General features: G+C 46.8%; 1 protein-coding gene across 5 annotated transcripts in view; it reads left to right on the top strand.

Annotated features, from left to right (window-relative positions):
* Positions 1 to 27299, top strand: part of LIPC (lipase C, hepatic type) — a 181708-nt gene that overhangs the window by 146860 nt on the left and 7549 nt on the right. For 2 of the 5 annotated variants that reach the window (XM_043471838.1, XM_043471837.1), the window contains exons 4-8: positions 5971 to 6158; positions 9796 to 9978; positions 10754 to 10871; positions 13531 to 13764; positions 16549 to 16794. In XM_043471838.1, coding sequence (XP_043327773.1) covers positions 5971 to 6158; positions 9796 to 9978; positions 10754 to 10871; positions 13531 to 13764; positions 16549 to 16794 — 969 coding nt within the window. The remainder of the gene's footprint in view (positions 1 to 5970; positions 6159 to 9795; positions 9979 to 10753; positions 10872 to 13530; positions 13765 to 16548; positions 16795 to 27299) is intronic. The other 3 variants (XM_043471841.1, XM_043471840.1, XM_043471839.1) reach the window with 2 other exon arrangements.

The raw sequence follows: 27299 nt of genomic DNA, 5'->3' as shown, positions 1-27299 counted from the left end.
ACAAAAAAGGTTTTCATGACCCAGATAACCACGATGGTGTGATCACTCACCTAGAGCCAGACATCCTGGAATGCGAAGTCAAGTGGGTCTTTGGAAGCATCATTATGAACAAAGCATGTGGAGGTGACGGAATTCCAGTTGAGCTATTTCAAATCCTAAAAGATCATGCTGTCAAAGTGCTGTACTCAATATGCCAGCAAATTTGGAAAACTCAGCAGTGGCCACAGGACTGGAAACGGTCAGTTTTCATTCCAGTCCCTAAGAAAGGCAATGCCACAGAATGCTCAAACTACCGCACAATTGCACTCATCTCACAGGATAGTAAAGTAATGCTCAAAATTCTTCAAGCCAGACTTCGGCAGTACATGGAGCGTGAACTTCCAGATGTTCAAGCCAGTTCCAGAAAAGGCAGAGGAACCAGAGATCAAATTGCCAACATCCGCTGGATCATAGAAAAAGCAAGAGAGTTCCAGAAAAACATCTACTTTTGCCTTATTGACTACGCCAAAGCCTTTGACTGTGTGGATCATAAGCTGTGGAAAATTCTTAAAGAGATGGGCATACCAGACCACCTGACCTGCCTCCTGAGAAATCTGTATGCAGGTCAAGAAGTAACAGTTAGAACTGGACATGGAACAATAGACTGGTTCCAAATTGGCAAAGGAGTATGTCAAGGCTGTATATTGTCATCCTGCTTATTTCACTTATAAGCAGAGTACATCATGTGAAATGCCGGGCTGGATGAAGCACAAGCCGGAATCAAGATTGCTGGGAGAAACATCAATAACCTCAGATATGCAGATGATACCACCTTATGGTAGAAAGCAAATAAGAATTAAAGAGCCTCTTGATGAAAGTGAAAGGGGTGAATGAAAAAGTTGGCTTAAAACTCAACATTCAGAATACTAAGATCATGGCATCTGGGTCCCATCACTTCATGGCAAATAGATGGGAAAACAATGGAAACAGTGATAGATTTTATTTTGGGGGGGGGCTCCAAAATCACTGCAGATGGTGACTCCAGCCATGAAATTAAAAGACGCTTGCTCCTTGGAACAAAAGCTATGACCAACCTAGACAGCATATTAAAAAGCAGAGACATTACTTGATCAACAAAGGTCTGTCTAGTCAAAGCCACGGTTTTTCCAGTAGTTATGTATGGATGTGAGAGTTAGACTATAAAGATAGCTGAGCACCGAAGAACTGATGCTTTTGAACTGTGGTGTTGGAGAAGACTCCTGAGAGTCCCTTGGACTGCAAGGAGATCCAACCAGTCAATCCTAAAGGAAATCAGTCCTGAATATTCATTGGAAGGACTGATGCTGAAGCTGAAACTCCAACACTTTGGCCAACTGATGGGAAGAACTAACTCATTGGAAAAGACCCTGATGCTGGGAAAGATTGAAAGCAGGAGGAGAAGGGGATGACAGAGGATGAGATGGTTGGATGGTATCACTGATGCAATGGACATGAGTTTGAGCAAGCTCTGGGAGTTGGTGATGGACAGGGAGGCCTGTTGTGCTGCAGTCCATGAGGTTGCAAAGAATCAGACACGACTGAACTGAACTGAACTGAACTAAACTGAGTGCATCCTTGAAGCTGTGGCTTGCCTGAGGTTGCTCCAGTATTCTATGTGTTCTATGAAGGGGTTGATCAGATTCTGCTTCCAAGGTGGCTCAGACGTTCAGGCACTGAAGCTCTACTCCTTCCACCCAAAATGTGACCTGAAGTAGCCCTTGCCTCCTTCAGTCATAGAACTGCTGCTGGGTTAGAGCAAAGAGCCTTACAGAGACTCACTGTGACTTATGCTACTTTTCATACTGTTGGTGCTGCTTCCATTGAAGATTGTTATGCATCTCAGAGTCAACTACATAAAGCTTGCTCCTGTATATTTCACAGGAATAGTATTCAAGACAATGACCCTGCCTCATGCAGTGGCCTCTTTATACAACAACCCACAGGAAAACCATCTCAGGCTTCAGGACCAAGAAAGTGTGAGAACTGGACAGCATGAATTCTGTAATTGCTATTTCCATCTTTGATTTGGCCAATAGGAAGCTCAGAACAAAATCTGTGGCCCGTCTTCTGCAGTCTTGTACAAACACAGAGTGTGCAGTTTAGCTTGCTAATCTATTAACATTTCTGTTAGTTGTTTTGCCACCTTTCTCTTTGACCTAATTTCTTCAACCATGAATTTTTACAAGCCACTTAAAGGCAAAATTTTCCTTCCATGTCATGCCCACCCATTGACTCTGTTTCTGTCTCCTGGAGTTGCACAAAAGAATTCTAGGCCCTCTGCCCCACAGCAGCCCTTCAATACTCAGGTCACAGAGCCCCTCTTTCTTCAACAATTTCTCCTAGATGTGAGTGCCTAAAGAATCTTTCATCCTACCTATTTGCAGAGCAGGAATAGAGCAAATACACATAAGACAGGAATATACATAGAGAACAGACTTGTGGACACACGGGGAAAGGTAAGGGTGTGGCCAATTGAGAGAGTAGCACTGAAATGTATACATTACCATATGTAAAACAGATAACTAGTGATAACTTGCTATATAACACATGGAGCTCAACCCAGTGCTCTGTGATGACCTAGAGGAATGGGATGGCAGTGGGAGATGACCTAAGGGAAGGGGACATATGAATACTTACAGCTGACTCAAGTTGTTGTATGGCAGAAGCCAATACAACATTGTAAAGCAATCATCCTCCAATTAAAAATAAATTTTAAAAAAAGAATAGCAAAAAGGAAAAAAGAATCTTTCATCCTTCCAGACTCAACCGATGCCTCATTTTCTCTTGGCATCTTCCCTAGAACCCCTACGCAAGGTGTCCTTCCATTGCAGTACTCACAGCAACCACAAGCGATGGCTGATTCTCACTCTTGCTTTTCCCACTGGACTGGGGAGTCCTGAAACACAGACATCAGGCCCTGCTTGCCAAAAACTAGTACCTAGAGAGGGCCCAGGGCAGAATATAATAATACATGCTTAATAAGTATTTGTTGAGAAACTAAATGAATTAATATATATACAACTTCCTCACTCATACACATGCTGAAAGAGAGCCAAGCCCCAAGGAAGAAAAGGGAAAGACCAGCCCAGTCCAGGTGTTTATGAGCCTTTCCATCTAACAATTGCTTTTCCCTGGGACTCTCCTGAATAGCTCCAAAGTCCCAGGCACTGGGGCCAGAGCTGATTCTCCCAGCTAAATCCAGAGTAAATACACATAAGACAGAATTGGTCCTACGAGGGCAATTGGGATAAATTTTCATAGAAAGAATTTCATGGATCAAAAATAGAAGATGCTGGAGGCTCTGAGCCACATTTATTTTAGCAACATACCCTTACATGGGTGCTAATTGTGTGCCAGGCATTATTCTAAGGTCTTTACAAATATCACCTTTTTTAATCCTTGCAATGACTTCACAAGATGGGTATTATATCTATCCCCCGTTTATTTTATATAGTCTTTTTAGCATTCAAGTCACCTATCCTGAAATGAAGGAAGATAAAGCTATTCAATCACTGGATAAAAGAAAATTAGTTGCCTTGAGTCCCAATGCATAAATGGCTGACAAATCAAATGATAGCCTTTAATCTGAGACCTGGACCCCACAGAATACCACATCACACACTAAGCAGTTACCAAGCATCCTCAGGTCTGTCCTCCATGAGTTCACAGCCCGGTGGTGAAAACAGCATGCCTGGAAACAAACAACTGACCCTAGGATCAGGGGCCCAGTAAGGTGCTGGCAGCAGCAGCAGTAATTACCTCTGGCTAGAGGGGAAGGCTTCCCGGAGGGGGTGACATTTGAGTACCATTGTAACGGATGGACCAGAGTTCACCAAGGAATAGCAGAGAGGGAAGTGAGAATGCAAAGGGGCAGGGAAGTGAGAATGCAAAGGGGCAGGGAACTGCAGGCAGTCTGGGACAGCAGGGGAGCGTAGAGAGGGGAGAATTTGAGGGATCAGGGTTGCCATTCAGGTGACGGCCTGGGCTGCAATACCAAGAATCTTAAAGTCACTGATGGGTATAATAGTCATTTCTGTTCTAGAAAGAGTCTTTGAGCAGCACTGTGAGGGAGGGAGGTGAGATTAACCAGAGAGAGACCATTTAGGAAGCTGTGGCAATAAACCAAGCAAGAAACAGTGTGCGCCTGAGCTAAGGCACTGGATTCTAGGGATATTTGGGAACCTGAAGCTTTGGACTGATTAAATAGCTGCTAAAATAGTGTAAGATGACACCCTGGCTTCTGACGTAGAGGCCAGGGGAGTAGTGCATGCAAAGAGATGGGAGCACCATCTGGGATTACGCTTGCATGAATGAGGATAAGCTCAGACAGTCTGGGAGCCTGGAAAAGCCACTCTCGGTGCCAGAAATTTTCTTCATTAGCTCAGAGAAGTTATTCAGATTCTCCCTCACTTCTCCTTTTAATAAAATATGATGCATTTCATTCTGTCATCATTGTGAAAAATCATTGCCCTTTGCTGGGAATTAATAACCTTTCAAATTAATAACCTTTGGGTAGGAAAATTGGTTTCATTAATACCTCTCCTTGCTCTTTGTCATTTCATCATCTTTCTGTCCTCCTGTCCCCAGAAACCAAAAGCCCAAGACTTATTGTTTGAGAAGCCTGAATGACTTTGTGCTCAGAAGGAATGATCAGGGTTCTCAGAAACTGGGCTGAACTGAGTTCACTGACCAAAACTGCTGGTATGGCCTTGTGTTCACCCCTCAGCCACAGGGGAGGCCCCCCTCGGCTGGCAGGGGCTGTGGGAGCATCCTCCCCGGCTCTCGGTCTGATTCCTGATCTTGGCAGAAGAGATGTCACCCTTCCTGGGGTGCCACACCTTGGGACCACAGCCCCTCCCTCAGGCTCCACTCCGCTCCTGATCACAGGGTTGTGTCTCTGACCAACACCATGATCTTGACAGATGTTGGGAGACTGCTCACCCTCCACAAAGTGGCTCAGAGTCAGGGTGAGGCTCCCCCAAAAGAGAAGCTAGAAGGCCTTTCAGGAAAACAACAGGAGGTATAATCTTAAAAACAGTCTTTTTCTCCCTACCTCACCCTCCCACAATCTTTGAAAGATTCCAAATGGATATTCATTTATCCTTTTCTACTGAAAAAATCTTTAGCAGCATCTTATCATCTAGAGCATAAAGCCTCAGCGTCCCAAGGGCCCATAAACTCTGGCTGCCCATTCTTCTGCCTCCTTATACCCACAAGGTCTCCTGGCTCTGAGCCCTTCCTCAGCTGTTGCCTCTCAGAAAGCTCCTTTCACCCACCCATACGGACACACAAGCCTTCATTCAACTCTCCAGGCCAGCATCAGCATCACTCCCCCTGAAAAGCGCTCCCTGAATGCCGCTCCCCCTCAGCACAATTCATCACTCTCTTTGTAGTCCTCCCCACCCCCATCCTACCTGGTCCATGCAAGACTACGTGTGAGAACAGGTTGAGCCACATGACAGAATGCATGGTGTTGTCTAACTGAGATGCTCTATGTGCTATCTCCTTGGCATAGGGATGCGGGCAATTGGAGTCAGAGATACTGGGTCCAAAATCCCACCACTTAATTGGCATCATGATTTGGGGTGAAACACTTATCCTCTCTGACCTCAGTCCCAGTTGCTTCTCCCATCTTCCCACTGACCTAGAGTTAGTCTGGGTTCTGACTGGCCAATCCTATGGTCACTGGGATGGCAGGATGGAGGATTTGGACCTCTTCATCTCTGTGTGGGGTCCTCCTTGGTCACCCTCCATCATCTCCCAGGAAAGGAATGGCCATTCTGCTGGAAATAAAATGCTCCTTGGGTTCCCCAAAGCCACACCCCGGGCCTACTTCCAGCACCTTGCAGTAACCTTATTGCCTAGTGCTCTTACAAATGTTGGGGTTGTCCCGGGACTGGCAGAGGTGGAACAGATGCCAGGTGAAGCACTGTCCCCAATTTTATCTTCCAGAATCATTTGGAAGGAGATCTCGAGCTGCTGAAACAAACGAAACATTGAAGGAGACAAGAACCAGATTTCTGCTCTTTAGAGGAGAAACCGATAAGGGCTGTCAGATTCGGCTCACTCACTCAGACACGTTACAGCAGTGTGGCTTCAACTCCTCGCTGCCACTGGTGATGATAGTCCACGGGTGGTTGGTAGGAAGTGCTGACACGCCTTTTTTCTCTCTGCTTTTACTTTTTTTTTTTCCCCCTCAATAGTGTGTTCAATTTTAATAAAGAGATAGGGAGCTGGTGATAACAACTCCATGCATAATATTTGTAAAGTACATTCTAATTTTCCAAGTGCTTCCCCACGCATTATCTCATTGATTATCTCAATTTCATGAGTAAGCAGGGCAGGGGAAGTATAATTATCTCCACATTTCATATAATAAAATGTGACTCAAAGAGGTCACACAGCACATAAGCGCCCATAAGAGACTGCAGTTCATGAAGGTGAATCTGCATGTTTCCCAAGAGTTGAGAGGAAGCCAGAAGACACAGTCTCCCAATGAGATGTTCTATCTGTAAGGGTTAAACTCAGCTGCAGATAACAGAAACCCAAATTGGCAGTAGTTCAGATAAAACAGAAGCTTTTCTTCTTTTTCCATTTCATACAACAGTCCAGATGTACGTCACCCAAAACTAATAAAGAGCTTTAGTCAATGAAGTCCTCAATTACCTAGTTCATTCCCTGCTCACAATGGTGCCATCCTTGGAGTATGGTCCTCATCCTCATAATCCAAGATAGCAGCCAGAGCACTAGCTATCACATCTGCATCCCAGGTAGCACAAGGTAGTAAAAGGTATACACACAAAAAGTCAAAAAGTAGGATTGTTTAAAAACAACTGTATTGAGGTATTATTTGAAACCATAAAATTCGTCCACTGGCTTTTGGTATACAAGTGTGTTTTTTTAGGTTAGCTTCCCAGAAGCATCTCTGAAATGCTTCCAATTACATCCATTGGCCATACCTAGATGGAAAGGTGGCTGAGATATGTATCCTCTTAGAGAAAGTGTAGCTTTTCAGTGATGCTAAAATTCTATTACTGTGGAAGAAGGAGGAAAAGAATATTGTGGGCAATGATTGAAGTCAAACAAATGTTTCCAAGAAGAAATTCTGCCTAACTAGTTTCTAGGCCACCCACAATTTGAAGCATGGTTCACAATGTGAAACCTGCAGAGATTTGGGGTTTATTTCATGACTTGAAAACCCTTCCCTACCATCTCTCTGAAAACTACTCTTGAGACCCCCATCCATCCTACCTTAGAGAGAAAAATGAGCCCATCTGCCCACCACCAGTCTTTCAACATGTATTCACTCATACCCTTCACACGAACAAAACAGACCCCACACCTGGCCTCATGGGGTAGTGGGAACCACATGATGCCATGTGGGTGTGGCCACAAGGTTGGGTGTCTACTATTGCCATCCCAGAAAAGCACAGGGCCTCTTGTAGGCTGCCAGCACCTTCCTCCTAGGATTTAAAGGAGCCCCATCCTAGGGCCTCCCAGGTGGCGCTAGTGGTAAAGAACCCACCTGCCAGCGCAGGAGACATAAGAGATGTGGGTTCAATTCCTGGGTCGAGAAGATCCCCTGGAGGAGGGAAAGGCAACCCACTCCAGTATTCTTGCCTGGAGAATCCCATGGACAGAGAAGCCTGGTGGGCTACAGTCCATTGGATCACAAAGAGTCAGACATGACTGAAGTGACTTAGCACACAAGCACGCATCCTAGGGAAAAGGGGCGGGGATTCCACCACAGCACAGGGCTGGCAGTGAGGGTGGTAAAGGCTCTCCTGCCCCTAGAGAAGAGACCTAATACAGATGCGGCCCTACAGGAGCTCGGCCCTTTACGTTAGTGGTCAGCTCATTTAATCCGCACACCTCCCTACATGGCCACTTGAGTTAGTCTCATCTCTTAGATGAGGAAACTGCAGCACAGAAGGGTCAAGCAGCAACCACAGTCACACAGGCCTCAGTGGACAGAAATCCAAAACCAGAACCCTCATGCTCCAAAGCCCACAAACCTTTGTCAAGGATGGGCTTGACAGGGGCCCCATCACATTGCAACCTCCGCACAGCAACCTCTCTCCAGCTGAGCTAGGGGCTCCGTCCCTATTCCTTTAAGGAAAGCATGGAATTGGATGCCTGACTTGAGGGGGGAACTTGAGCTGAGAGCTTCAAGGCAAGGCAGGTTGCACACAGCAGGGCAGGCACTCCCCCTCTGACGCTGCCCCACCACCACGCTCTCTGCCTCCCCCTCACCTCCGCTTGCAGCTCCTTCCACAGACCAGGTGATTTCTCTCCTTTTGGCCTCGACATAGGCTGCGCCTTCTGCCTACTGTGTCCCTTCTCTTATCTTCTGCTGGACAGGATCCATGCTGTTGAATGTATTAGGTGCTCTAAAAATATCTGTTAACTGAATTAATGGCTGACTAAATATTTTATTTTACAAACATGAAGACAGCAGGGTCCTCTCCCTGTGATCCTTTTACTAGAATGAGTTTTTTGTTTTCAAAATCTTGTGCAAACTGAAGTACATGTACTGTTGCTGGTAATAAAAATACCAACAACGGCTGTGGCAACCGCCATGCACTGAGTCCTCACTGTGTTCCAGGCACTGTTCTAGGTGCTGTATGTCTATTCATCCATCTCATCTTCACAACAATCCTGGAAGAAGGACACTATTATTATCCCCATCTTCCCAACAAGGAAACAGGGCCACTGACTAGTTATATAACTTGCCTAAGGTTACTCTGTTAGTAACTAGAAGAGTCTAGATTTGAACCCAAGATGCTACATCCACACAGAAGGTCCTAGATGGACATTTATTAAATGAATGCATCTTACTCACGAGCCAGACCATCAGTACTGCTGTCCAGCTTCACTTCTGTCTTCTCATCTTCGATCACACCCAACTTTTCCCCTATTCCCGGACAGACCACACTGCCCTTTTGTGATTCTACACCTCTGGACATGATTTCCTCTACCTGGAATCCCTTAGATACCCACTCTGCCCCCAACCACCTCCGCACTTACCTGCCCACCTTGATTCTTCCCTGCGAATTCCTATTTATCCTTCAAGAACCAACACAAACATGTTTGCTCTGTGAACCCTTCAGGCATGTCCTGCAAACTGGCTCTCAATCAGGTACATGGACAGAATGATTCTCCATAATCAATCAACTTGATCGTTATGAGTTCCTACTATGTTCCCGCTCACGGTGCTAGTCCCCCCAAGGCAAGCAGAACACAGTGGGTGGGGACAGAGCGAGCGAGCGAGGTGTGACTCAGAGGGGCAGCAGCACAGGCCTCGCAGAGGAGGCAACACTGGAGTCAACCCCCAAAGGACAGGTCGTCTTTCAGCGCCCCATCTACAAGCACTTACATTGTTTTAAGGCTTGCAAAGTCCTAAAATAGAGAATGTTAAGACAATGGTTCTCATTTGAGGGATGGGACATTTGGAATGTCCAGAGACATTTCTGGTTTTCACAGCTTGGGGTTTGGGGTGGGGGGTGATGGGGTGCCGCTGGCATCTCGTGGGTGGAGGCAGAGATGCTGCTCAATGTCCTACCATGCATAGGACAGCCCCCACAACAAAAAAATATCTGGCCCCAAATGACAGTGTGCTGAGAAGCCCCAGGTTAAGCCCTTTCTCTTGGAGAGGAAAGACCCAGAATGAGCCCAGAGTTGGAGAAGGGAAGAGGTGAGCAAGAAAAAAGAGGGAGCTTGTCCAGGGCTCCCTCCTCTCTCCACGGGAGGCTGATGATACTGCGGACCTACCCTCAGGTGGACGGCATACTGGAAGACTGGGTCTGGGAGATGGTAGCCGCACTGAAGTCTCACCTGGCCCAGCCAGTGAACGTGGGGCTGGCAGAATGGGTCACCCTGGCTCACAACCACTACACCACTGCCGTCCGCAACACTCGCCTCGTCGGCCAGGAGATCGCAGCTCTTCTTCAGTGGCTGCAGGTGAGACCTGCCCTGACCTCTCTTCTCTTCCCTCTTCTCCCTTCCCCTCCCTTCCTCCAAGACTGAGTGAATTAGGCTGGTCTCCTACAGCAGCCAAGACAAGACAACCACTTCTGCTAAGCTCACAGGAATAGGAAGGCACAAGACAGACCAGACCCCAGGGCTCTCTCGGATGCCTCCTTGAAGCCCTGTCTTGTAGAATCATCTATTCCTCTTATGCTCACCTCTTTGTATGCACTAGGGGGTCTAAACACACCCTGTAAACTATAAAACTCCCATAAGCATGGATGATATCACTCCTGCAAGGAATTCATGTCCATGTAAAGATGTGCAGGGGGCTTCCCTAGTAGCTCAGCAGTAAAGAACCCACCTGCAATGTAGGAGACACAGGTTCCATCCCTGGGTCAGAAAGATCCCCTGGAGAAAGAAATGGCAACCCACTCCAGTATTCTTGCCTGGAGACTCCCATGGACAGAGGAGCCTGACGGGCTACAGTCCATGGGGTCTCAGAGAGTCAGACACAATTGAGCGACTCAACAGCAAGAACAAAGATGGGCAGACAAGAGGTGGCATCACCAGGCAGGGGCCCAGGTAGCTGAGCCTGAGAGGAAACAGGACAGAGTCAGCAAGATGAGAAAACTGTTTGGGTCCTGAGTAGGAATTAAGCATCTCACTTGTGGTACAAAGAACAGAGAGCCAAGCAGGCTGGACCCACGAAAGGCTTTTATCCAGGCAGCTCTCCCCCTCCTGCCACCATCTCACCACTGTCTTCCAGGAATCTGTTCAATTTTCTCCAAGCCATGTTCATCTAATTGGGTACAGCCTGGGTGCACACGTCTCAGGATTCGCTGGCAGTTACATGAGCAGAAAGCACAAGATTGGGAGAATTACAGGTAACCATGCCTGATAACTAACAACTATAATCTCCACGACTGCATGGGGGCGTGGAGCAGGGACCTGCTTTTCCAACAGGCTCATAATTAACACACCCCCGGCTTCCTTCGAGCTGTATTAGAGTTCACAGGAGGACTTGTAGCACTATTTATTTCAAACATGACCGCTGCCATAGACTGCTGTTCTCCGAGAATTTAGAGCAAATCACCGCCTTTCCTCAAACAAATGCCTCTCACAGTCGTGCCAAATAGGACCTAAAAGGTACACTTTCTGTACACTTTTGTAATAGGAAAGAGTTTATTTTCCAACCTATAGTTTTAAAAGCCCAACGTGAATTAAAGAATGACAGCTATAACAATATCATATATTAGTGCATATACATGGAATCTAGAAAAATGGTACTAATGAACCTATCTGCAGGGCAGGAGCAGAGGCGCAGACAGAGAGAATGGACAGATGTGTGGACACAGTGGGGACAGTAAGGGTAGGACGAGCTGAGAGCAGCACTGACGGACACACACCAGCACGTGTAAGCGGCTATATCACGTAGTGAGCTCAGCCCGGTGCTCTGTGCTGATCTAGAGGGGTGGGATGGAGGGTGGGAGGGAGTCTTAAGGGGGAGGGGACATAGGCATACACACAGCTGATTCACTTCATTGTCCAGCAGAAACCAACACAACACTGTAAAGCAACTATCCTCCAATTAAAAATAAACTAAAAAAAAAAAAGAATGACAGCCTTACATTTCCTGTGACAGCCATGTTTGGACCTCTGTTTCCACTTTAGTGAAACACGTGGGTCCTACGCTGGGGCCCATCTGCACTGGGGGAGGGATCCCAGCACCAAAAACCCCAAGCTCCTTGCCAGCTCGGAAACACCCCGAGATACTTAGGAAGAGCTGACGACGCACAAGAAGGCCTTTCCTAGCAGGCTGCCCAGACACCCACTTCATCCCCCCCACCCATCCTCCCCCCTCCCCCCTGCTGACCCAGAGTCACATTCAGAGGAACAGGCCTGATGAGATGACTCCTCAGCCCAGTCTCGGAGGCCCACTGATTCCTACAGGGTGAAGCTTAGGAGGCCTAGACAAGGCCCTTCTCAGTGTAGCGTTCCCAAAGCTCTCCAGCGTCTCCTCCCCCTGGTCCCTTCTTGTGGCTCTAGGCTTTCATGACACTAGATTTTTCTCTACTCTACTACAAACACGCCATGGCCTCTTATCCTTTTGGGCCTTTGCAATCACTATTCCCTTTGCCTGGAATACCAAACCCTAGTCTACCTACCAAATGCCTACTCATCCTTCAAGACCCAGCAGCCTAAAATAATAATTCACAATCTAAAACAGTCTGAACAAAATTTAAGATGAATAGAGTTGCTGTGACCTTTTATTTTATCAAGAAAGAACACTTTTGGCAACTGCTATCTACTGTGACCATTCCTTCATAAAAGAAGAGATTTATTTTAGCATTAAAAAAAGATAAGGATGATGGCAGACATTTAAATGAAGCCAGTCTGTCATGATGAGAATTCATTTTCCATTTTTTTTTTTCATCTCATTGGTGACTGGGGAGGCCTGACCATGGATCATCGGTACTTGGTGCCCTCCATGATTTAACCCTCAATAGGCTGGCAGTGAACAGACCTCCCACAAGAACTTATCACAGAAGGCCAGTGAGGCCCTTCACAGACAAACCAGGCCTAGAAGGAGAAGTCAGAACTGCAGAGAGGCAGCACTGGGCCTGGCACCCTCTCCACGCTGGCTGGTGTCACAGGTCACACCAGGCATTACTAGCCAGGCCCACACACATCAGAAGTGACAGGACAGCTAATTACTCTGTTGTCCTCTCATAGCCTGATGAACAAAGAAATATAAATCACAGCCTTCACATGTAACTACAGGTGAGGGTTGGAGAGCAGGGACTGTCATGGCCCCGTGTCAATTCCTTTATCCCCACCAAGGATGGAAGCCAGGCCTGATACGGGTCAACAAGGGGTCCTCCAGAAAAGGTAAAGCAAGAAAGACAGACAAAACTCCTAGACTGCATAAATACTCCCCAACTATAGTCTGCCAGAGACTGCCACTTGTCTCATGCAAACATATCTGTCACTTAAGGACCAGAGCTGTGAGCAGTCCTATTTGCTCAGGACATTTTCCCCAGAGAACAGTAATGTCCTAAGGCTGTTCTGAACATTCCAATGAAATGACATTAGTGTAGAGAGAAAGCCAGCTTGTTTAGGGAAATTATTGACAACGTGCAGACAAATTCTTTCTTTGATGGGTAGGTTAGAACTACTTACAATAACACAGTGGTTTTTTGTATGCAAACAGATGCTCTCGAAAGTAGCTTGAAAGGTACTTAAAACTGATTTGCTTAAATAAATCAAGCATTCCCTTATAACCTCATTTCTACCACTGGATAGTTCCTGCAAACCTCTTTTCCCCATAGATAATAACCAGCCTGTGTCCGATTTTAAGCACCATGAATTACTTTAATTTTAGTGCAAAAAAGTCATGGCAAGATTTTCTAGAGAAAGATTATGCCCTAGGATTTTCTTCTTCCTGCTAGCTCATGAATGTGCAATAACATCAGAAAGCTAAAAAGAGCCTTTCTCCCTGCCTCCTCTTGCTCCAATCTGATCCTCCCCTTGCTTTCCTCCTAGGGCTGGATGCCGCAGGCCCTTTGTTTGAAAAAGCCTCCCTCAGCGACCGGCTTTCACCGGATGATGCCAGTTTTGTGGACGCCATTCACACCTTTACCTGGGAGCACATGGGCCTGAGTGTGGGCATCAAACAGCCCATAGCACACTATGACTTCTACCCCAATGGGGGTTCCTACCAGCCCGGATGCCACTTCCTAGAGCTCTACAAACATTTCGCCAAGCATGGCTTAAACGGTGAGAAAGAGACACTAGCCTACAATGGCTTACACTCCCCACAGTTGGTGTGGCCTCTGGATCCAGGGGAATCCAATCTGCGAGATTCTGGGAGGAGTTTGGCAAGGATGGGGCTCAACACTTTGGTCACCTACTCCATGCAGAGAGGGCTTATGTGTGTGGGAAAGGGTGCTGTTCCCCAGGCAAGACCTTCCTCTTCACAGGCAGTGGTCGCTGGAGCTCAAACACGGAGGATGAGCTGAGGGCACATCCAGGAATTCCCACTTCTCATCTCCACTCATCATACCCAGACAAGTCTCTCCTGGGGTATCAGCCCTTCTGAAAATTGAGCCCTGCTGCCTGTGGTCATTCCTCTTTCTCCAGAAGCTTCCTCACTCAGGGGGCTGCCTCTATTCTGGCCCCAGGCTAATCCACTTAATAGATCACGGCTTCTTAGATCATGGTCTTCCAAGTATGAGCTGACCCCACGGGACATTCATTACTGAGATTCTTCCAATTCAAAGTTCAGCTCTAAATAGGTCCTTGTGACTTCCTTGGAACTTTGTCTCAGTGCAGAAAATGACTGTGGCATTATCTGGGTCATGATTTCCCCCTTCTCTCTCAAACCCTAAAACCAAAACATTAACATGAACCTTGATAACAGGCCCTGGATTAAAGAACAAAAATGTGAGCAAAAACCATACATTTCATAGGCATTCCAAGTTTCTCTTTATTAGAAAATAATATCCTGATAGACACCTGCCAACTCACTCTAAGCCAACTGGAGACCCTAGCCCACCCCCACTTACCACCTTCTCCCAATCATTTGAAAACTGAGCTAAGCACACACTATCTTGTGTTTCTTTAACCACCTTCATGTCTCCTGTATCAGAATGACCTTCACATTCGACATTATCTCATCTTGGCTGGACTCCCAGCCTTTCACCAGCCCACGCCTGAGAACTTTCTGGGAACTTCCCCTTATCATTCCTTAACATCTCTCTCCTATCATTGACCTCTGGTCACCAGCAGTCCCTGGTGATCAGCCAGCCCTCTTCCCAGATCTATACCCTCCCTAAGGTCAACAGAGACCCCTAGATGCTGTTCATTAGCTGATCACCTGGTGAATGCCTCTGCCCAATTACTACCATTTTCTATTTTGTGCTAAACGTCAGAATGATGGGACCAAGTATATTTATTTAGCTTGCCCACCTTAGGGTGGTTTTTCTCCATTTTCTTCACCCTTATGTTTGAAAGTGATCCCATTCTGGGGTGAACGTGTTGACATGGTCAGTTGATGACTGCTTTACCATCCTCACCACCTCCTGGCTCGGTGAGCTTGTGTGAGTTAGAGACTGTCTTTGAAGTTCAGTTTCCTCACTTGTAAGAGCTGCCTTGAGGAGCTGTGGTGAATATCCAGGGAAGGTACTCAGTAGTACCTGCCTCATAGTGGGTGCTCAACAAAAAGAGCCGCTCGTGACCAGGAACTGACATGACTAATCCTAGGGAAAATGATTTGGCTAAGCTACCTGGGGTCCACTTTCACAGGAAGTTCTTACCATACCTTGTGGTGGTTCCTCAACACTCCTAGAGAACACTAAACAACCTCCCCTCCCAAAATAAGGTCAAAACCCTTGGTATGGAAACCTCCTAAACTTGTTTTGGCTTAGGTCCATTTAGACCTGGTCACTGGAGCACATCCTTCTAAAAGCAAAACCCCATGCTGGTCATCCGGCCAGTTACTTCCGGCAGGCTGTGGCTGCTTTGGGACATGGTCGGGGAGGGCTCAGCCCTCACCAGACCAGTAGCCAAGTCCCAAGAGTGCTTGGGCACTGGCTTAGCCAGCTTTATTAAGAAAAGAGGCATTCCAGGGACTTCCCTGGCAGTCCGGTGGTTAAGACTCCCCGCTTCCACTGCAGGGAGAATGAGTTCCATCCCTGGTCCAGGAACTAAGACTCCATGCGATATGGGGCAACTGAGTCTGTGCACCACAACTGCTGAAGAAACCAACACACCCTAGATCCTCTGCTCCACAGTAAGAGAAGCCACCACAATGAGAAGCCTGTGCACCACAATGAGAAAGTAGACCCTGCTCTCTGAAACCAGAGAAAGGCTGCGTGCAGCAACGAAGACCCAGCACGGCCAAAAATAAAATAATTTTTTTTAATTAAATAAATAAAAAGAGGCATTCCACACAAGCCTGTTCTGCCATCTCAGCCTTACAGTATCAGCAGTTGTGCATTTTTAACTGTTTGAGACTAAAATATTTCCAAAATGAATAGCTTAAAGAGAACTTTCTTGGTAGCTCAGATGGTGAAGAATCTGCCTGCAACACAGGAGAGCTGGGTTGGATCACTGGGTCAGGAAGATCTCCTGGAGGAGGGAATGGCAACCCACTCCGGTACTCTTGCCTGGAAAATTCCATGGACAGAGAAGCCTGGAAGGCTACAGCCCATGGGGTCACAGAGTCAGGCATGACTGAGCGATTAACACACACACACACTTGCTTAAAGAACTCAGTATTTTCTTAGTGACTCGGGGCTCCTATTAAAACACCTACCGTAACATACAGAGTGCCCTGGGCAGCCCTTCAGAGCCTGGGATTCTGCCCCTACACTAAGTACCTGCAAACGGTCTACTCTTTGTGGAGTTTTCCGCCAGCTATGCCAACCACTGTAGTCAGTGGGCTGACCTGTGACCTCAGCACTCCCATCCTCCTTCCTGAGATGGTGCTACTCTGCACTGAGAAGCAAGGCGATCCTCCGGATTACGGGATGATAACATCCCTCTTGCCCTGTGTTCCAGCCATCACCCAGACCGTTAAATGTGCCCACGAGCGGTCAGTGCACCTCTTCATCGACTCCCTGCTGCACGCTGACATGCAGAGCACAGCCTACCTGTGCAGGGACATGGACAGCTTCAGCCAAGGCCTGTGTCTGAGCTGCAAGAAGGGTCGCTGCAACACGCTAGGCTACCACACCCGCCAAGAGCGGCAAAGCAAGAAGAGCAAGAGCCTCTTCCTGGTGACTCGGGCCCAGTCCCCGTTCAAAGGTGAGTGCAGGGGAGCCGTCAGAAGGGCAGAACGCAGCCGCTTGTCTGAAGGTTCACAAGTTCCCCAGAGTCTTTTCCCAGAGCTACTGCCGGATCTGCTGTTTGCACAGACTCCAGACCTGGATGATAACACACACCTCTCTCTTTCCCCAAGAATGTGGCCTCCTCGCTGAAAAGTGCTGGAGGAGAAAGCCTGATACTTTCTGGAACAATCCTTTGGTTGGCTGCTCTCTTCATCTATTTACATGGTCCCCTAGCATTGTTGCAGGAAGGGGGACCCCTTCCAGGACCAGAGAGTGGTCTCTTTTCTAACACTCAGAAATGAATTGTCTGAGCTGATAAAGCAAGAGACTTTATTGGAAAGGGGCATGGGGGCAGAGGGCAGGAGAGTAAGGGAACCCAGGAGGACTGCTCTTCCATATGGCTAGATGTCTCAGGTTTAAAGGTGACGGGATTAGTTTCCAGGTTTTCTGGCCAATCATTCTGACTCAGGGTCCTTCCTAGTGGCACATGCATCGCTCAGCCAAAATGGATGCCAGCAAGGAAGATTCTGGAAAGTGGTAGGACATGGGGTGTCTCCTTTTGACCTTTCCCGAACTCTTCCAGTTGGTGATGGCTTGTTAGTTCCACGTTCCTTACCAGGACCTCCTGTGGTAAAATAACTCTTGCAAGTGATTACTCTGGAGCCTGACCAGGATGGGCAGTTTCAGTCAGTGTGTTTCCCCTAACAGAATGTTAGATCCAGAAAGCCTGGAGCACCAGGTCTCATTGTACAGAGCCTTGGAAGCTTCTCCAAACCCAGGCTAGAACCCAGTACTTTCATCTCTCTTCATCACTGCCAAGAAAAACCTGGGCTCCAAACTACATTTGTGGTTCCCCATTTCTTCTAAAGTTTGAATCAGCTCATCTTACAAGAGATCATTGTCTTATTGAGGCCCTCCCTAGAAGTTCTGCTTCTCGGCCTCAGGGGAAAAAGCGAGCCCCTTCTGCTTGCTGGGTTGAACTAGAGGTCAGAAAAAGGGCTGTGGCCACGATTTGGGCAGAAGCCAGGAGAGAAATACTCCACTGAAACCTAAATCCTCCTGGAGGGAACTAGCCGACATCTGTTGCCATTAACATTTCTGCCTAATCCTTAAAACAGCTCGGGAGTGATTTAGCATCTTACTGTTCACAGCACTGGCTCACGGCCCTGGGAGGAGCCCAGTGCCGTTTGATTGTTACTCTGCAGATATCTGTAGCTACAGAAGGTGAACGCCCTCAGCACCGCTTTGCATTTGCACAGCGTTTTACACAAACACATTTGGTGCAGCCACAGACTCCTTATGGTGCCCACAACAGCAGCGAGGTCCGCAGGGTCGCTTAGCCTGGAAGGAGGCTTAGAACCCAGGTCCCTCTGACCCCCAGGCTGGCATTCCTATCATTACCACACTCCCAAGTTCAAGCTCCCACGGCACAGGAGTCTTTTGTTTATCTGAACTTTTGCTCTCCAGCCAGAATGCCCTTCTGTGCAGCCCAGGAATGACAGAAATCCATTTGAACAGCAGATAGCTTCTGAGAGCACGTGGAGTGAGGGCAGGATCTTTCTTGCCTGAGGGGCAGAGGGTCCCTTCAGCTGTCCTTCCTGGAGGGGTGGAGGAGCCTGAGGCACCCGGAGCAGGTGAGGGAATTTGGAAGGCCTCCAGCTTCAGGGAGATCCCCCCCTCCAGGCTGCCAATTAGACATTTACTTCTGTTAACCAGCTCCTCTTTCAAATGCCTGGAGTGATTAAGCCTCTCAGATAATCACATTTCACTGAATCTACTCTAATCCTGGAATGTTAGCATTTCAAGAAACTGTTCAATTCCACATTTCCCAGACAAGGAAACAAAGGCCCAGATAAGAGAAAATCATTTGCCCAGGGACTCGAAAAGAACTCTTAGCAGAGCCAGCATTTAGACCCAGGCTATCCCCTGGAGGCGGCTATGGCAACCCACTCCAGTATTCTTGCCTGGAAAATCCCAAGGACAGAGGAGCCTGGTGGGCTACAGTCCATGGGGTTGCAAAGAGTCAGACACAAGTGACTGAGCACTCCCAACAATCAGTCAAGTGGTTTTTATCTCAGTGACCTGCCCACGGTCTGTCTATGGGGTTGAGGGAGGGAGGAGAGGTGGGGAAGGGTCTTGCTTTCTCCTTGAGATCAGCTGGAAAGAGAGGGTCATTTTTCACCTTTCTGGGCAGGGCTGTGCATCTGAAGTGAGGGACTGGGTCCTGCCGGAGGACTTCTACTGGGGGCATGGAGATGGGGTCAGGAGGTGAGAGTCAAGAGAAGGAAGAGGGGAGGGGAGAGCCGCTGCCACAAGCAGGGCTGAGTTTTTCCACTGCCAGGGAGTCCAGATGCCTGATCACCACACACGGCTGCTATGAACTCACAGGAAACCTTTTCCTATAAAGGAGAACCAAGGAATCGCATTAGGGCAGCAGCAACTATCTCACGCAGCAGTTGCCAAAATCACTGTGCCAGGCCATCACTCCTTCTTCAAGTATAATCTGAGCCAGGGTAGGCAGAGGCCCTCCTTCAGCGGGGCTCAGGGGAGACCAACCCCCTCCTATACTCTGCACACAAGGTGCTATCCCAAGAAGACAGACGAGGAGTCCCCTGGAGGCAGCCCCTGGGTCTCGTTCTCACCAGCCGCTCATCTTGCTCCAGGGATATCCAGTGAAGATACAGGGTCGGGACTGTGAGATAAGATGGCCTGAACCAAACCCCCAGCCCCAGAGAGATTCCAGGGATGAGCTGCAGCCTGCACCGCACCCTCCCGTCCCCTGGGCCCTCCAAATTCCCCCCAGATCCACCTCAGCCCTTCCAGTCCTAATCTGCTCAGCCTAATTTCCCTCACTGGCAGGGAGCACAGCCCTTCAGCCACACCAGGTACCCTGGGTACAGCTGGAAATTATGCCCAGATGAGACTCCCACCCCTGTGAAAGCCGCTGCTCCTGGGGCGCTGCAGCCTGTATGTTGCTTGCACTCGTGTAGCCCACCAGGCTCCTCTGTCCAAGGGGTTTCTCAGGCAAGAATATTGGAGCGGGTTGCCATTTCCTACTCCAAGATATCTTCCCAACCCAGGGATTGAACCCATGTCTCCTGCATTGACAGGTGAATTCTTTACCGCTGTGCCACCTTGGAAGCCCTATATAATGCTACACTAACCATATGTGCCTATTTAAATTACTTAAAATTAAAACCTTGAATCCTCAATCATACTAGCCACCTTTCAAATGCTCAACTATGTGGCTGCCATATCAGAGAGTACAGAAATAGACCATTTCCATCATCTAGAAAGTTCTATTGATAGTGCTGACATCAAGTCTTTAATCTAGGCCCCATAACTGCTCCCCTCCTCAGCCACCATGCCACGATCATTGTGATTTGGACTCCCAAAGTCTATTTCAGTGACCACCTCCAGCCTTTGATGAGTACTTATAGATTCATAAAGGGACAAACTTACCCATCCCTGGTTACAGAACATCCACAAGCCACATTTTTCAAGGACATCTAATTGTACTATATATTTCAGTGCAGGATCTGGCTGGGCAAGATAAACATCGCCTCCTGATTGTAGTTGCAGAGAGGATGACTAACTTGGTCCTCATTCCTCTGGCTCCCAAGATATTTTGACAAAACCATCAAAGGATCTATTTTCTACAACCATACGCCAGAATTCGGGTAAACAAGGGAGAGGACAGCAGGAGCAGAAAGAGAATTGGGAAACAGTCACTGAGGGAAACCAGGCAATTTATCGCCCACTTCCAATCCCACCCTTTTGGAAGGAAATTTTGCTAGTTTGGGAGCCCTTTTTTTTTTTTTTAAGAGAAGGAGGCGGGAAACAAACCTGTATGTAGTCCTGCTAGCAAGCACCTTATCTAATTTAATCCTCACAGCAACTGGAGGCAGTAATGGGGTGGAAGAGAAGGAAGCAGCCCTCAGGGGAGCTTACTAGGTTCAGGCACTACGCTGGATGTGCTGCATCAATTATTTCATTTATCATTTAATCCTCACAACAACCTACAGACAGAGACAGAGATGGAAGGGGGGAGACTGATGTTGCCTAATTTTCCAACAGATAAATTGAGATTCAGTGAGGTTAAATCACCTCCCCAAAGTCACCCAGCTTATAAGGAGCAAACATTATGCTGAAAACTTGTACACTGGTGCTGAATCGAATCTCAGACAGAGTTTTGGGTGAAGTAGAAAAGAAGAGCTTTATTGCTTTGCCAGGCAAAGGGGGCCACAGCTGGCTAATGCCCTCAAAACCATGTGTCCCAACTTGGGGAAGATAGTGAGTTTTATAGTAATTGTTTAAAAAGGGTCTGATCAGCTCGTGGACATTCTTCTGATGGGCTGGTGGTGAGGTAAGTGGGAGTCAGCATCATCAACCAGTTGCTCTGGGGTCTACATGCTTGTGGGCAGCGTACCATTGTTATAACTTCTTCCACCTGCAGCGGGTTTCCAGTATCTGCAAAATGGGTAAAGGATACTGTGGTGTGTATCCCTTGATGGGGAAACAGGACCTTGCCCCCAAGGCTGCACTATGGTTTCTCGTGACTGTTAGTTTCTCCCTGGTCTCAAATCCCCTCCCTTCCCTAATTAGCAACTGCTTGAATCTGCCCGTTGGAACTCAAGGAAGTTCATGGAGGCTCAATGAAGGCTGTTTCCTATAATCAAAGAAATGGGGGACACAGAAGGACCTTGTGCCCAGGAGTCCCACAGGGCCCTGCACAGTATCAAACATAATGTTTGACCCCTAAGTCTCCCCCATTCCATGGCCTTTGCTCCTTTCACTGCACATGGCCTAAGCATTAGGACTGAGACCAGTTCACTCAGTATTAATAACAGCTCATTCCTGAGACACAGTAGTCCATCATCCCTCCTCTCTTCCCCGTCCTCCTCCTGCCTGTACTTTCTCCCTGCTCCTGGGCCCAGCCAGCCAGTGAGAATTCACACCTGCTGATGAGAGCACTCTTCTTTTCTGGACACATATATACCTATGGCTGATTCATGTTGATGTATGGCAGAAACTAACACAATATTGTCAAGCAATTATCCTTCAATTAAAAGAGGATAAATTGGGAAAAAAATGCTATCTTAAACTAAAATCAGAAAAACAAAAAAGTCCATTTCTCTTCTTCCCTTGATCCTGTTCTGAGTTCATTCAGCCAGCCCCTGCTAGTGCTGGCTACTCATACATTAATCCCCTGCTTAAGTCCATCGTATCAATTCCATGCTCTTCAGCCTCCCTCTCGGGTTAGAGGCATATGAGATCTAGGAACAAGACCTTAGTGCTGCAAGAGAACACAAGATCTCATTCTTACCATCTCCATGAGAGAAAAATCTATACTCTCAAAAAAAAAAAAGACCTCTCTGATGTTTGCAAAAAGAGTCATAATATCTCCCAAAGCCACTATCTAATGATTCAGAATATTTTCCGTGAGACCAAAAAAAAAAAAAAATTTTCCTTTTTTTATAAATTTCCATCACCTGGTGCCCATAGTGGCTACCTTGTAAAAAGAAACTTATTTTTTTTGTTAAGTGGCACCAGTGGGGTCCACATGAAACTAGGATCCAGGGTTTCTAGGGTATCTGAACCCCAGGGGGGCAATCTGGTGAGGAGACTCTCCAGAGGCCTCATATCTCTGCCCCAGGTGGACTTTGCCTGATCCCGTCCAGGGTTAATGGGCTATTTCATGCTTTGCACCGTTAAGACCTGAAATAACTTCTCCTGCCTGGACTGAGGAACACGTTGCACTCCCTGCAGTCACAGGATCAAAAGCATTTCCCTGAAATCATTTTTTAAAATCCTTATTAAACATGCCATAAGGTAAAGTGAGCAAAAATTATTTATGCTTTTTTCCTCAATCTTTAGAATAGCATCATTGTCCTGGGGAGTGGTGGGAAATAAAAGGCAATGGTCTCCTTTTTTTAAGGAAAAACACAAAACCCAAAATAAGAAAAAATAATTAGTTCTAAACATGAAAGTCTCTTACATATTTAAAAAAGATAATTTCAATATTTCTCCCCAAAAGTGGCTTTCCTAGTACAAGGCAAAAGGAATTCCTTGTGCTATCATTGTGTGATAGGTTTGGGCATCATGCTTCTGCAGACGTGGGTGCCCATGTTCCTGCACGTCTGTGACCTCCACGATTTACACACCCTTGATGGTTCTGACCTCCTGCATAGGTCCTGCCCCAGGGAGACACTGCAGGGCACAGATAATTCTCATCCATAGGATGTGAGAGCTAACAGGAACTTTGCAATCATCAAAGCCAATCCCTTCCTTCAGAATCGTGGGGAACCATGACATTTCATGATATGGAAATTGGTCTCTTCCTACTCACATTTTAAGACCAAAGGAAGACAAAAACTCATCTCTAGTGCAGGGACATGAAACATTTATCCCTGCCCCGGGGGCTGGACATTTAGCAGACCAGCAACTGGGAAGAAGCCGCAACAGCGATAGCCCAGGATGGATGTCAGTGGATCAGACCCGGCGGGCACTTTGTCTTGGTGGCTTCACAGGAGGCAGGTTTAGACTGCAGCTTTTCTTCAGGGCTGTTGCAGTTTGCTTTCAAAGGGAAGATTCAGCTTGCCAGAACCAGAATCCCAGGACACAGTGGGAAGGGCCTTTTGGAATCAGACAGACAACCTGGGTTCAAAGTCGGCTCCACTTCTGACTATCTATCTGAGTCACCTTGGACTCCTTCAAATCTCTGCTTTTTTGTTATTGTTTAGTCACTAAGTCATGTCCATCTCTCTGCAACCCCCTGGACTGTAACTAGCCAGGCTCCTCTGTCCATGGGATCTCCCAGGCAAGAATACTGAGGTGGGTTGTCATTTCCTTCTCCAGGGGATCTTCTCGACACAAGGATCGAACCTGCATCTCCTGCGTTATCAGGAGGATTCTTTACCAAGTGAGACACCAGGGAATTGCAAACCTCTGCTTCCTTATCTGTGATTCATCAGGATCACTGACACCCTATCTCTCTAGGTCTCAGCAGTAACAGGACTCTATGCACCTGAGTCAGCTAAAGAGAGCAGGCAGAACTCCTTAGACAGGGTGGGTGATATTAAGGAAAGCAACATGGGGTGTTGATGCACCTAAATCTAACAACAGGGTACTGGGAGAAGCGAAGAGAAGGAATAGCCTAAGAGAATGTAAGCTGTGAAGGAGAAGCTCCTGACAGCAGCTCATCAGGGATAGCAGTTACTACAGTCAGGCTTCAAAGCAGGAGGAAGCAGAGATATACCCTGACCTCACTCTGCTCTGCCCTGATCTCCTGCTGGTGCGTCCTCGGTGGGTCAGTATGAACCAGAAGCCATCCAATAAGGAAGCCGAGAGATGAGGCTCTGGGGGTCACATCCTGGGGTCCAGAACTGGGTAGAGAGTGGACCAAGACAGCAGGGGTAGGTATAGAAAATGCAGTCTCACCGTGTTATCCTCATTTAGTCTGGAGGACAAAAATAATGTATGTAAAGCACTTAGTATAGGGCTTCCCTGGTGGCTCAGTGGTCAAGAATCCACCTGCTAATGCAGGAGATGTGGGTTCGATCCCTGGGTAGGGAAGATCCCCTGGAGAAGGAAATGGCAACCCACTCCAGTATTCTTGCCTGGGAAATCCCATGGACAGAGGAGACTGGTGGGTTACAGTCCAGGGCATTGCAAAGAGTCAGACACGACTTAGGGACTAAACAACAACAAAAAGCATTTAGTACGTAGCCTGATGTTTAGTGGGATCTCAACAAGTGGAAGCAATATTCCGATTAGTCCTGCTCACAATTAGACTCTTTAATGTAACATGTGTTCTGCTTTGTTTTCACACAAAAAGCCCCAGAAGCACTCCTTAGATTCCCAATGTGTGCTGTGAATTGTGGAGGTTCAAGTGTTAACATGACCCCAACACTGCCCTCAAGGAGAGAAGATCCTGGACACTGATGCCCATGAGACTGGATAGGAGGTGACAAGGGTCATAGAAGTGACTCTGCTTCCCAGCTGCAAGCACCTCTAAGGCCAGGACCACACCTTCTGGTTCTGTTATCTTTCTTAATACTTTTTAAAACTTTTCTTTTTCCAGGAAGAGTCTAATTAGAATACATGCTCATTGCAGAAAATGTGGAACTTGCAGAAAATCACAAAAAAGAGAATAAAAATTACTTCCCTCCCCAGAGATAATCACTTAATATTTTTGCAAATCTCCCTCTTTCTGTGCATTCAGTTTTATTAGAATTAGTCTCATGTTAGATGTTCAATGTGTATCCTGATGGCTGGTTGGGGTTTTTTCCCTACTTCTTTCATAAGCATTGAAACCATTCCAAAAATATCTTTTAATCACTTCATAAGAGTAAATGACATGTTTGGGAATATGAACTTGAAATCAGTAGACTAAACTCTAATTGCAGCTTCACTAGTTCATAGCTACACGACAATGGACAGGTTACTCAAATTTCCGGAGCTTCAGCGTCTTCATTTGTAAAATGAAGCAAAGCGAGGTTAAAGGAGGCATCTTATAAAGTTGTAGAAAAGAGAAATGAAATAATTTTGAGAAACAATAGTTCAGTGTCTGGAACAAAACAAAGAGCTAAATGGTAATTATAATAATTGTCATTATTAGTCCATAGTCATTTCTCTATTGGTGAATATTTAGGGTGTTTTAAATTTATTTTTAATTAAAAATTCTGTTACAAGGTCTTTGAACTTCAACCTCTTTCCACACATGAACATTTTCCTTAGGGTATATAAAACTATTGGTCCTGGGTATAAACATTTAAAAGTTCAAGTTCTGGAGTCAGGTGGCCTGGACTTCCGTCACAGCTATGCTACTTACTAGCTGTGTGATACTGGAAAAATCAACCTGTCTGTGCTTCAGTTTCCTCTTCTCTTAAATGAAATAATAATAGTATCACCTGTCATATGGATTAAATGAGATAAAAATACAAAGTGCCAGGCACAGGTAAACAAAATAAATGTTAGTCAATTTTGTTACCATGTATACAGCCAATTACACTGTTTTATTCCTTTATACCCAACAGCTTTTAGCACTGGGCTGGGTAGTAGATTTCTCATGAATACATATTAAACTGGTTTCTATGAGTTCCTTGCATACTCTGGAAGATTCTCTGCCTCCTTGTTTGGGAATTAACTAGACACCAATTCGCTTATGTCATCCTGTCCACATTCTACCCCACACCCCCAATGCCTTGTTTCTTATCTTTTTGTCTCAGTTCAACTTACAAGACTATTTACTTGTTACAGAGTTCCCTAGACAGACCCCAAATAGCATAAGATCTCTCCAGAGGCTTCTGGGATGATAGACCAGAGGCTCTGTCTCTACCACTGTCACTCAAGGGTTTAGGGAACTTTCCTAGGGTCCCTCGGTTCTCCTCTTACTTCTCACCCACAGCCTCACAGTCTTGAGAGCATCTAATTATTTTATCCCAGGCTGGAGTACGTGACTACCTATTATGCAGAGGACTGCAGCCAATCCACTCCAAAACCCAAACGGGAAAATGGGCTTATGCCAAAGGTTAGAGTTGTGTAAATAACCCAGAAACCCAGCAATACAGGCACACCAGAACCCTGCAGCTGATGTGTTGGCAACGTGCCACTAGCCACTGCTGCTGCCAGGTCTGTGTATAGCTACCAACCTCCAGTGGAAACGTACCATTTGGGAGTAAGTAGATTGATTCATGAGGATGGTGAATTTCCATATGCTGGGTGCATGGAATGGATAATCAAGTGGTTAGTTCCATGATCTGTGCTTTCCAGGAGGAATTCTACAACAAAGCTTAGAACTCCAATTTTGAATTCTCTGGGGTGATTTCCATCTTCCTAATGTTCATACACATCCTGATATTCCCAAACAAATTGTCAGTTCATGCATCCCACACATGTTTATTAAGCAACTACTATGAACAGAAAAAGCAAATAACAAGTAATCATGTATCCCCTTTCCTTTGCCCAAGACAGACAGCAGTCCTCCTAAGAGCCTAGACATGGTCTCACAGCCCATCTCAACATGGGCCCCAGGCAGTCCTACCAATCAAGTTGACATGCCATATTAACCTGTTTAAGCTAAAGTGCCACAAGTACTTAGAGAATATGGAGACAGCAAGATAAAGAAGTCCAAGCAGCCATTAGTTATTTGGAAATGAGGTGGGATAATTTTGAAAACAGCCCCACTGATGGTTGATGTAACAGTGCAGGCTGAGCAAGGCAACTGCTCCAGGCCAAGAGCACAGACTCTGCTATGTGACCCTGAGCAGGTCACTTCACCTCTCTAGCCCTGGTTTTGTTCTTTATAAAATGAGGCGGATAGTACTTCCCTGATATTCAGTGGTAAAGCACCCGCCTGCAATGCAGGGGACAAGGGTTTGATCCCTGCTCCAGGAAGATTCCACATTCCTCAGAGCAACTAAACCCATGCACCACAACTCCTGAGCCTGTACACCTAGAGACTGTGCTCCTCAACAAGAA

This window comes from Cervus canadensis, chromosome 6, assembly GCF_019320065.1.
Source record: "Cervus canadensis isolate Bull #8, Minnesota chromosome 6, ASM1932006v1, whole genome shotgun sequence".
Lineage (NCBI taxonomy): Eukaryota > Metazoa > Chordata > Mammalia > Artiodactyla > Cervidae > Cervus > Cervus canadensis.
This window is presented reverse-complemented; position numbering and strand designations above follow the sequence as displayed.